A 12,628-nucleotide genomic window follows, 5' to 3' on the forward strand; every position below is an offset into this window, starting at 1 on the left:
GAAGGACAGGTAATGGAACTCCTCAACGGTTTACAGTAGCTACCTTTTGAATAATCTAAAGGTTTTGAGGAGTTTTTTCACATTAATCATAATCATACATTTACTCTATACATATAATAATGGTTATAAAAAACAATAAAAAACCGACTTCAAAATTATAAAAATGTTTTTACTAAACTAAAAAGCGTAAAATAATATCGTATGTGCTACCTTCTCAGTTTGCTCAGTGCGATCAGGTTGAAGGCATTACCAAGTTAGTGATGTATTAAAAAACCGTTTCTGAAAGAACTGTCTGAAAATCCTAAATCTTTATGATTTAAAAAATTTAATTATTACATCACTAACCGCCTTCAAACTGATCGCACTGAGTAAACTGAGAACAATAAACATATTTTCTTAAACAAACGCAAATTCTTTTTTTTTCTAACTAGTTTATGTTTTAAATAAAGATGCACAAATGTAATTTTTTAATTACTAAGGTATGAGTTATCAACTTTTTTAGAATTTAAAAATTCTCACAAACTAAAAAAAAATTATCAATTGTTTTGACACGATCTTATAAAATAAAAAAAAAATCAACCGACTTCCAACTCAAAAATTAACTTAAACTAAAAAGCAAAAAATAACATCTTACCTACATGCTTCATTCTGATCAGTTTGAAGGCGGTGCCAAGGACCAATAAGAAATTGTCTTAACTGTCCGTTTTCATCACCAGACCTTTTATACAGTCACAACCCATATAGGTGGAAAGTTCTCATGAATACAAATTAATCAAGCCCAAACAATAGGTAACTGCTGTAAATCGTTGACGAGTTCCATCGTCTGTGTTTCGGCTCCATCATCAGACCAACTCCAAACCTTCATAAAATTTTAGTGGCTTAAAATACCTTATGGAAACACTAACAAACACACTAGCCGACTCTACAATTTTCGAAAATTCACCTCAATTTCTCCAGGATGCCATCATCAGATCCTGACATGAAAAAAATGAGACCACCCTGGAATCAAACCCTTCAAAACAAAAAAAGAATTTTCAAAATCGGTCCATAAATGACGGAATTATCGCTGGACATACATAAAAAAAAAACATACATACAGTCGAACGTAGAACCTCCTCCTTTTTGGAAGTCGGTTAAAAATATGTATGTAAAAAAGACATCATACGTCAAATTCATAGGTATAAAACCTATAAACGGAACCTATCAGACCCAAAATACTGTTTCAATTTTCTTTTATTGAATTGAGAACCTCTTCCTTTTTTTGAAGTCGGTTTATAAAACACGTATCACTAGTAGGTATGACAAGTACACTATCCAAATTATGTGTATGTGTATAAATAATAATTTAACCTATGTTTGGATTGATTTAAAACTTAAAGTCTCATATGGCCATAAATTGCGAGGGTATCTGAAAATTCTATATAAATACGAGTAAAACCTTGAAAGTCAAAAATTATTCGTAAGTATAGAAGAAAAATAAATGTAGAAACGAAAGTACCCCACGCCTACATTAAAGTTTATGCAATATCGTCTTGTGTTTTATTTTGTTTTAATTAGTCGATAATAAAACAGGCAGATAATGAAACTGGCACAAAACAATAATAATAGTTGTACAAACGGTTTTTCGTACATTAACTTTTCCCCAGTGAATTCCATTCACTAGCGAATAGGATGTTATTTATCGATTCTTAGTCTTTGAAATTGGTTAAACTCTTGGTTGGTTTCTTTATTATTAATTAAATGTATATTAACTTAAAAAAAATATATAACAAACAAATAGTCTGTGCGAAACGAATGTATATATATGTATATTGAAAGACGAAAATAGAAGGTGTTCGTACAATATCCAAAAAAAAATCATTTACTTTTAACTTTAATATAGCAGAGCTGACGTCTTATTAATTTATGCTACTTACTGCGCTCGAGTAGCAGAATAAAGACCTTTGATACTACCAGTAGACGACACTAGATACCTGTTCATCTGACATCTTTGGAAGGTTGTTGAAGTTATTACGTCTTAAGTACTCAATGTTTCGGGACATGGTATATAGTAAATTTCAGTTTTCAACCGATAAAAAAACTAAGCAAAGTTCTCAAATTACTGCGTATATTTTTAACCGACTTCTTATATGTATGAACACGCATAACTTTACTGAATAATTGTCCGATTTTGATAATTATTTTTTATAGGAAAGGGTATTTTCGAAGTTAGTTCCTTACAAATTTCAGAAACAATTTAAACTCTATGGGTATAAACAGGGGATTATTTAGCCCCGAAAGATCACCCCGAAGGTGATTTTTTACACTAACTATGTTTATACAGAAAATTGAAAAATAAATTCAAAAACACAAACGTACGCAAGAAACTAAAAAAAGCGAAAAATAACATTATAATATTTTCTACCCACTGATCAGTTTGAAGGCAAATGAGCATGGTGGCAATAATCCTCGAATTTCAAATATGTCACGTCACATAAGCTCTGTTACAAAGTGATAGTATATTGGAGAGCAGCATGGTGTGGCCAGAGAAGCTCACGTCAGCGTGTCAAGCCGGCACGGTGGGCGCGTGCTCCAGCTTGGTGCACGTGTTCCTCAACCTGCTGGTGCAGCTGTACGGCGGGTCCTCGGAACAGCGCAAGCAACAGCTGTGCGACCGCGAGGCCGAACCCACCAGGCGCGACCACAGGGAGTACGACTTCATAGTGGTGGGCGCCGGCGCGGCGGGCTGCGTTATCGCCAATAGACTCACTGAGAACCCCAAGTGGAATGTAAGTAATATTATAACTTTAATAATTTTCAAAAACCGACGACAGTGGGTAATTTTTTTACTAAACAAACCTATCAAGTCCAAACACAAGAATTTGCTTATAATAAATAAGGACCAAATGGCTCCCCATTTGGTCCTTATTTATTATAAGCAAATTCTAAAATAGCTGTTTTGTCAGTAATTTCGTTCATTATAAAAGAAAACATGCTGATATTTTCAGATTAAGAATTTGTTTTCGAAAATTAGCTGTCTACAAAGTACTCGTCCAACTCCTATGTTTATACGTTTGAGAGCTTGTCAGTTAAGTCACCGGAGGGTTAATTACCGTACCGGAATCTAGTGACTAAATAATCAACTTCAAAAACTTAACGCCTTTCAAAATATTAAAAGCATTATCTTAACTTGTATTATAAGCTATACTTACTCTTAATAAAACTCTAAAAGGCAAATTCTGTAAATTGAAAATATTTTGAATATGTTTTGGAGGGCGTCATATAATCGATACAGAAGTCAAAAATATTCTTTTTGCTTTTGTTTCCTTGAGCAACATAATTTCAACATACCTTCAATGTAGGTACAGAAATGGACCTGACAGTTTTATTATAAGTATAAGTATAGAATAAGTGATAACAAGCGTTGTAACTAAGCCTAATTGAAATAAATGAATTTACACTTTGACTTTGATTTTATGGTTGGTTTAGGGTGGCGAAAGAGTATGCTAGTTTAATACAAACATACATTCGAAAAATTAACTATGAAAAATTAAAAAAAAAAGTTTTCCTTAGAAACTGGCGAAAAGAAACCGATCTTTAGACCCTACAATGTTCTACAGTAATGGTAACTCTCCCTAGGTGTTGTTGGTGGAAGCCGGGCCGGAAGAGCCCGACATCACGTCGGTGCCCGGTCTGGTCGGCGCGCTCATGAGCTCCAACATAGACTGGCAGTACACCACGGAACCCAACGGCAAGAGCTGCCTCGCATCCGGAGGACGAAACTCGTGGCCGAGGCACGTATTTCGTCATCATCCTCATAAACATCTTTAGCTTTTTTAACCGATTTCAAAAAACAAGGAGGAGGTTCTCAATTCGACGCGTATGTTTTATTTTTATTTTTATGTTTGTTACCTCATAACTTCGTCATTTCGTAACCAATTTTTAAAATTATTTTTTTGTTTGAAAGAGTATACTTCCAGATTAGTCTCATATAATTTTCAAAATTTCAAAAAATAACAAAATTGTCCGTATTGTGGCGCTTTCGTTCATTATGTTAGGACACAGTAAAAAGAGAAAAATAAAATCTATTTTTCTGTATATTGACTTCAAAATCACAAAATAAACTAAAAAGCGAGAAATAACGTCGTGTGTGCTACATTCTCATAACTTTGGAGGCGACGCCAAGACAGTCACGTATTAATTAAAGCCGTTTCTGAAAGAACCACGGGAAAGTACTGTCTTTAAATTATGCTATCCCAGTCTTCGAGAGTTTGTCTCATTATACTCTCCATATATATTGAACAGAATGGGAGAAAGCACACAACCTTGTCTAACGCCTTTACAGAACTTGAAATTGTTGGATGTAACCACTATTCTAGACTGGGCTATTCCAGTCTTCTAGATCCACTATTGGCATCAGCATTGGTGGAGAAAAGTTAACCAATTTATGTTATGCTGATGACAAGACTCTCTTAGCAGTATCGGAGGCAGAGATGACTTCATTATTGAACTGAATGGCACATGTAAGCGAAGAAATGGGTCTCTCTATAAACAAATCCAAAACAAAATTAATGGTTGTTGATCGCGCCAATAAATTACAACTCACTGGTTTATTGAATCTAGAAATAGTTAAAAAGTTCGTATATCTTGGTTTCAATACAACAAACACAGGATCATGTGAGATGTAAATTCGCAGGAGATTTGCGATGGCTAAAAGCGCCGTGTCTCAACTGTCTTTTTACGCAACGCATAACAGGGATTGACACAACTTGCTATCTAGCAGGCAGCATGAAAAGTTTACCACGTCAGTGTTCAGTAAAAAAATCTCAGGAACTGCAGAGGTGTTCTGTAACGATGTTTTACAACTCGACTTACTTATGTTTGTCATTGTTAACCTACGCACCTATTATGTGTTAGTTTGAATAATTGCTATTTAATATACAATAATAATCGCTTTGTTACAATCTAAGTAAACCGACAAGCTACAGCAATCGTTTATTGCCAAATCCAGTTTAGGTCCATCTTAAGTCCTCATTTTGAACTCATTAGTTTCGTATTGCTAGAACCCTGGCCGAAGTGCGCGCAGGGAAGGTAGCACAAGGTTTTGCATGTCAAAGCATGCCTCTTGTGATTCGGTGGCGCCCTCATATTATCGTCTTCATGCAGCCTCATCCCGTATTCGCTCATCAACCCGTCCATTGACCAAGTACTTTAATTAATACATATCATCATGGTCCCTAACCGTAAGCCTCACTATGGGACTCTACATGGTGACGATATCAAGCTACAAGATAGTGTATTGTGGACATATCTTCAAAAGACGAATCCGGCAAACTTTAGATAAAAATGCTACAGAATGAACTCTGTCGATTATTACAGGTTCATAGAAACATGAAGATCCTGGTGATGAACGAGTTCTGATTTTGCAAAGTTGAAAATAATTGCAGAAAAGTTAAAGCGTTTCAACAGACTACGTTACCTATCAAAAAGGAACACTTTAAGCAACACTTTTTGAATTTTCGTAACAAATTAAAACAACGTTTGTTTAATTGTAACTGTTTATTGGATATAAGAATAGGAATAGGTACTATCGATATTTTTAGATTACAATTATCTTAAAAATCTTTGAATATAACTCATCATCTTACACCATTTAAAAGTACAAACAAGCCAAATAATTGGCGAACAATAATTTGAACATTTAGTCAAAAATCGTCAAAATCTCCTACGCAAAACTTCTGTGACAAAAATGCACTACGCATCTTATAACATAATATCTAGTGTTATTGGAATTACAAAAACAAGTATGCAAATTCAATTGCTATACACAAATCCGAAGGACACAAGTTTAAACCAAACACTAGATGGCGCTGAGCGCTAAAGTAACAAACATAATGGTCGAAATAGCCAGCACGACCAAAAGTAATTATTTTTTTTGTTCCAAAAATGTTCTATATTCAGTATTCACTTTTCTGGCAGTTTGATGACCGGCATCTGAGCGTAGTCCCAGTTAGTCTCGCAGTGTTCAATCAAATCGTTCTCGGCCTCCGAGAGGACGGACGTGTCGAACTCTTGGCTGTCGCTGAAGGGGTCTGTGTACGGGTAGTGGACCAGGATGCAGCTGAAGTCCATTCGTGTCTCAGAGAAGCCGAGCAACTTCTTCAACTTTTGTTCTGAATCTACCTGTGGAAGAACAGAAAATCGTTATTAGTGATATGTTACTTAAATTTTTTTTAATCATAAAATGACGAATCAAAGTGGTACAGATTGCCTACAATTTAGCCCCTTAGTAATTTTGGGGACTTGATTGCCAAAATAACTAAAATTATCTATCTAGCAATTTACATCTAAAATGATAGTTACCTTAATAACGTAAATGTCGTTCTCAGCGCAAAAAGCTTGTAGCAACACTTCTTGCATGTGCGTAGCGCTGTCGCCAGGGGGAGCCGCTGCGGTCAGGCAGAAGAGCGCTCCGTTTGTGTTCTTCGACAGGTATTGGATGGCCGGCAGAAGACCGATGGTCAGCCTCTTCTCCACACGGGCTCTCCCGAGCACGGTCTTGATACATTGGCTTATTGGGCTGTAAAAAATAACAAAAAATATTAAAAACTTAATATTTCAAAATATTCTCCCCGGCGGGGAATCGAACCCCGGTCTCCCGCGTGACAGGCGGGGATACTTACCACTATACTACCGAGGATGACGATCGTGATGTTAAAATTATCGGAATCGTTGTGAAACTTAACGTAATGCTAATTGATGTTAAACAAAATAACTAGAATTTGAATTGGGAAATTCAGTATGCTCAATGCATTATTATGTTGATAATTCTTTATTTTGATGAATTCTTAAATGACCATTATTCTATATTACTAAGTCAATATTAATTTTAAACTATTAGTTAGTCATATCTCTATTTCTTCAATAATATAAATGAATGATGTCAGTAAACTTTATTATGAATTATGATTATTTACTTTCTAATGTATTCTTACAATTTCTAGTCATTGTGCAATTACACATATTTTAAAGATTGCAAATTACATAAGAATTTATTTGATTCTTACCTTTTAGCCGCAACTCCACTGAATGATTCCATTTTTACAGGAACAACTGATTCGTCGTACATCTTGTTTGTAATGTTTATGCTTTTCAAATTTTCACAAATTTTAGTAAATTCCAACTCGCGGGCACGAATTGTCACTTGAACTTCACACAGTTGTACAATCCTTGGTTCACTTGTTATCAGCACTTAAATGATTGTTTGTATTCAGCTAATTATCAGCAACGAGGACAACTACAATTGCAATCGAAACTATGTCACAACAATTTCTCAAGTTCACAATTTAAACAGGCGTGGTATCACTCGGTTAGCTTGGAGCAGAATGCTGAGCGTGTGACGTTGCCGCGTATTTATAATGGTGCTGACGCAGGCGCGAGATTATACATGTGTGTGTGGCGCCCAGTTAGTTAGTATTGAAGGAGATTCCTCGAAATTCACTCGACGCTGATCAATGTGTTGGTTATATCTGTGTAGTAAAGTTTGGTGTGTGCGTCCAGTCTTCAGATTACACAAAAATTTCACTATAGCCTCCGAAGTTTCAAGTCTCAACGTGTTCGGTAAGTGTCCGCTATATCACAGGCCTTCCCTTCCCCCCTCCGTACTCAGTGTTCGAGGCGGCTGAGGGGTTTTCACGCGACCAAAGATTCTATGAATGCTAAGGTTATCGAGCGTTTGTGTGTGTGAGTACGTTTTATCCGTCTTCGACTCGGAATTCCCGCGTCTATTTCGATAGGGAAAGGACTGTTGTTGGTTTTTTCATTTCCAAACTGGGGTATTTTGACGGATGCTGCAGTTGCGTGCGATAAGCACTTTGTAAATAGCCTTGAGATTCTATATAATGTGAGAAGCAATGCAATTTGTATATTCATTCAACAATACTAAGTAATTTTATGTTTGTAACTTTTTAGTTGAATAACGAACATTGATGTTATTGATGTCGATTTTATTAAAATGTAATTCGAATCTCAATATTATTCAATCACAATCAAATCGCGCAGTAGAAATTCAAATTTACTATATACATTTGTTAATTCCAAAATAGAGGTGTTTATCAGGGTGGGGTCTTTTGTCCTAAATTGTATGTAGGATTTTATTTTCAATGAATAAAAATATATTATTGCAATCGATGAAATAATAATTTCACTGCGTGGGTTTTTCGCTGGTAGCAGTAAGCCGGTAGCCGCATGTTGTTAGGTCATGGTCAGACCGGTTGTGTAATCGTAGCCGGTACCACTCAGACAATTAGTTACTAATAAAATAAAAATACTGTATGAAATGTGAAAGTCTGGAATGAATCCAGTTAAAAGCCGTCCTTAATATTATTTTAACTTTCCAATCTAGTTTTTATTACGTTCCATATGATTAACTAGTTTTACCTTTGTTCATGGTATAATTACCCAATATCTTAATTTGACGCTTAAATGTTCATTAGATACTAGCTTTCCGTACATTTTCAAATGGTACAATCTTTTCAAAACAAAGTAGGTAAATACACTAAAGTGGTAAAATTATTATTAATTGTGTTTCGAGCTAAGCCTCAAACGCTTCTTGAATAGCTACTTGTAAACAAACATTGTTCCAAGTCACATCAGTGTATCATGATTATCACTACATTATGCAACGGTGATCATTACACAAACTACAGAGCAATGATCGACTACATTCACATAATTATAAGTATCATTATCTTTAATTATTAGCCCTTCCTTATCAGTCATGTTCAGACTTGCTTCATCATTTCGATCACCAATGTTTACAATTAATGTTGTATTTGTATCGATCAATCGAGCCCCTCATGTGTAACCATAAAAGAAGTCGTAGAAACCCGGATTAAGTTATTCGTAAACATTTATTTTGTCTAAAATGAGACAGTCTACTATCACTCAGTCTCGTCTTTCCCATTTGTAGATTAACTTTGTGACTTTGTGCCCTAGTAGATGCATATGCTTTCTGTCGTGAACGTTCTTTATTATCAGCAATAAGTAATAATTGATTAGTTTTGGTTTGAAGCCGTGATAGCCCAATGGATATAGCATCTGCTTTTAAAATTCGAAAGACGTAGGTTCGAATCCGGTTCGGGACATGCACCTCAAACTTTTCAGTTACGTGCATTTTCAGAAATTAACTATCACTTGCTTCAAACGGTAAAAACGCATCTGCATACCCAAGATTTTTTAATTCACCACGTATGTGTAGTCTGCCAATCCACATTGGGCCAGCATGGTGGACTATATGCCTAACCCCTCTCAGTCTGAGAGGAGACTCATGCTCAATAGTGAGCTAAATATGAGTGGATAATGATGATCTAATTTAGTAATCTCCAAGCAACAGTGGTATCAAGGCTCTACAAAACCCTCTACGTAAGTTTCATCCCGTAACTGACGCATGCACTGACACTTCAACACTCAACAATATTGTAGGATGTTCTATGTTACTTTCGTTCGATGATGACTATATGAAAATTTAAAGTTGTTCCATTAACTAAAGTCAACGTAGCGAAAAAGTTCCAATTTATAATTATATGTATGTGTTCATAATATCTAAAGCTATTAAGTTCTTAAAGACCTTTTTTTGCATTAAGATTTTGGTAAATAAATAAAATACTAATAAGTATTGTTATAGATTAATATACGTAAACAAACAAAGTTTTCCGGGTAAATCCAAAAACAATAAAACGTATAGAGATAATATATGTATATGAATATAACTAATTGCCTTCCTCGAATCAATTTTATGTTATGTTTTGATACAAACTATAGTGTTTTGTCGTTACTGGGCCGATACACTCGTTGACCTGCGGGTGGGAAGTTTCAATTATATTTTTCCCTACTAATCAAATTAATCTTTTACCTTATTTACCCGAGACGTCTTAACAAATTATCAGTCTTGTGAAAACCTATTTAGGTTTTTATGAACATGCTGCGTTGTATTTTTTCTTTGAGTTATGTAGTTCTTACAAGTATTTATACATATTAGAGGTATCTTAATAAAGAACGAGTAAATTAACCATGATAATTTTAGATTTCTAGAAGTCTTTCAATGTCGGAGAATTCAATTTTAATCTACATTTTTTGACTTAAAATGATCATAGATGACAGTTAACACATGCTATAAAGGCAAAGTTTGGAATATAAAAACAGAATTGAAATTAAAGTGCTGACATTACTAATAATCGGAAGTTATGGAGGTTGTTCTTGCAACTGAATCAATATTCATTCATTTAATCGATATTCAATCATCATCATCATATCAGCCGATGGACGTCCACTGCAGGACATAGGCCTTTGGTACGAACTTCCAAACATCACGATCCTGAGCCGCCTGCATCCAGCGAATCCCTGCGACTCGCTTGATGTCGTCGGTCCACCTGGTGGAGGGTTGCATCTTGAATGTGAGGTTATTATTACCAGTATGTTCTATAATGATGATAAATGATGATGTAGTTATTTTTCAAATATAACAATATACTAAGGTAAGTCAAATTGTTAGAACAATGCATAAATATAGACACTATATTTTCAATACACGTTTATAAGTACCTATCGTATTTTTAGCGGGAATGAGGACAAGCGTGAGCCGAACATGTTTTAGTGGGAATTTCGCGATTCCCGATTTATCTTTTCCTTTTATTCGATGATGGACCATTTATCTGCTGCTAAAACAATCGCTTTCCGCTTAAGCTATTATTAAAGTCGTAGCGAGAATTTCAGACATTTTAAACTTTTCATACATATCTATTGTGGCTACCACACTCATTAATGACCGATTTAAAAACAATATCAGTTTTGTAAGTAGGTGTAAGTATTGTATGGGCATTGGACGTATACGTTTTCAAGTAAATACAAACATTCAACGAAGGTAAAAAAAACCCGAATTAAGGTTCGTTTATATCTACAGACACAGTGCGTCACAGACAAGTAGCGTGGCAGACATCCACAGACACCATCTACTCAGTGCCCAGCCAAGCCAGGTGTTAATGTCTCAATGGCGCTCATGGTCATTTGGTAATGGCAGTCTTATTGTCATTTTTGTAAGGCGCTGTCAATTTTAGTTCAGGTTTCATAAAAAGGACTCTACAGACATGAACCGCACAAACAAAATATTCTTTGTGCGGCACGTGTCTGTCAACGTCTGCGCGGCCGCGTTACGATAGACATATATACGTATACATTAATAAACATTGTATATAAGAATAATATTTTGTCTGCCACGGCGCGTGTCTGGCACGCTAAACGTCTGTAGATATAAACGGACCTTTATACGCGTGACGTCTAGAACATCTGTTGTTAGGTAGAGATATATTCAAATATGTATACGTAGAAAATAAGATCTGTCGCCAATATTATAAAATTGTATAGAACATAAAATGAGAATGATTTCGTTGAACGAACTGTACGAATGCCCGTATGAACGATAACATTTCCTCTGAAGGGGATATTCCTGGGGGTTTTGTTTGTGTACTATAATCATTACTTACTAGTTATACTGGTATCTACTATATACATGCGAGGCCCTTCCACAGTGATAGCATAGCTGGGCGCGGGGAATAACCGAAACATGTCCTCGGTACTTTTGCACTTGTGGCAATAACAAGGATGTTGGCAAATTCTATACATTAGATTATGTTCTTTATTATTTTAAACAAAAGGTATGAAGGCCTTTAACTGTCCGGAGGTATCTATACTATATTGTGGGTCTGTGACAAGAACTGACGGTGTCGGGCATTGATGGTTTACATTAGTAAGAACTAGTTGCCGCCGCGCGGTATCACCCGCGTGGTTCCCGTTTCCGTAGGAATACGGGGATAATATATAGCCTATAGCCTTCCTCGATAAATGAGCTATCTAACACTGAAAGAATTTTTCAAATCGGTCCAGTAGTTCCTGAGGTTAGCGCGTTCAATCAAACAAACAAACAAACAAACTCTTCAGCTTAACAATATTAGTAAAGGAAGTTGGTGCACTATCATCTTCGTCGGCATTTACACTTAACGCCAGATGAATCACAGACATGACCTACATTTTATTATTATCTTTGTTATAGTATGCAAATGTAGCGAGCTCAACACATATGCAAAAAATATACTGCCGACCATTCCGAGGTTGTTGAATTGAAGAAGGAATTCTCTATTTTGTACAAGTTGTATGTATAGTGCCTACCCTGAAGGATACTTTCCAAGATTTCAGAAATATACATAAATATAAATATAAATAAATACACTCTGGTAGTGCTAGCCAACGTAAACCTTAAATAGGACTTCGCAAATTTTCTTAGAAATGTTAATAGAATTACTGCGGCTTCCTCCAAGTAAACTGCGACCGCGTTACTTGATACGAGCAGCTTAATGTTACGAGGAAATTCAGTTTGGTACATTTTCATGCGATTTTCACTGGCTGATTAAGTTTAACTTACAGCAGTAGGTGTAATTTGGCCTTTTTTGAGATCAAACGTGGATAATATACTTCGTTAACGATTCATAAGATTATAAAATATATTATGTAAAAAATGGCGTGTAAAATAATGAAAAATTAACAATTAGATATCCAAAACTCGTGGGAGTCGTTCCGAGCGAGTCTAACCCACTGG

The 12,628-nt window shown here is 35.5% G+C and overlaps 2 protein-coding genes and 1 non-coding gene across 3 annotated transcripts in view; 1 reads left to right on the forward strand and 2 right to left on the reverse strand.

Annotated features, from left to right (window-relative positions):
* Positions 1-5,519: 5,519 nt before the first annotated feature.
* On the reverse strand, positions 5,520-7,346 carry LOC112056647 (growth arrest and DNA damage-inducible protein GADD45 alpha). Its single transcript, XM_024097100.2, has 3 exons — positions 7,047-7,346; positions 6,343-6,559; positions 5,520-6,162 (listed from the first exon to the last, which is right to left on the reverse strand). Exons 1-3 carry the CDS (start codon positions 7,106-7,108, stop codon positions 5,944-5,946), a joined length of 498 nt encoding a protein of 165 aa, XP_023952868.1. The 5' UTR covers positions 7,109-7,346; the 3' UTR covers positions 5,520-5,943.
* On the reverse strand, positions 6,608-6,679 carry Trnad-guc (transfer RNA aspartic acid (anticodon GUC)). Its single transcript has one exon. It is a non-coding gene; the product is annotated as a tRNA-Asp (tRNA).
* A 100-nt stretch (positions 7,347-7,446) lies between the features above and the next one.
* Positions 7,447-12,628, forward strand: part of LOC112051993 (electron transfer flavoprotein beta subunit lysine methyltransferase) — a 38,482-nt gene continuing 33,300 nt past the window's right edge. The window contains exon 1 of the mRNA XM_052888035.1: positions 7,447-7,599. The gene's annotated coding sequence lies outside the window, so the exon portion shown is untranslated. The remainder of the gene's footprint in view (positions 7,600-12,628) is intronic.

This window comes from Bicyclus anynana, chromosome 2 (assembly GCF_947172395.1).
Source record: "Bicyclus anynana chromosome 2, ilBicAnyn1.1, whole genome shotgun sequence".
NCBI classification, from domain to species: Eukaryota; Metazoa; Arthropoda; class Insecta; order Lepidoptera; family Nymphalidae; genus Bicyclus; species Bicyclus anynana.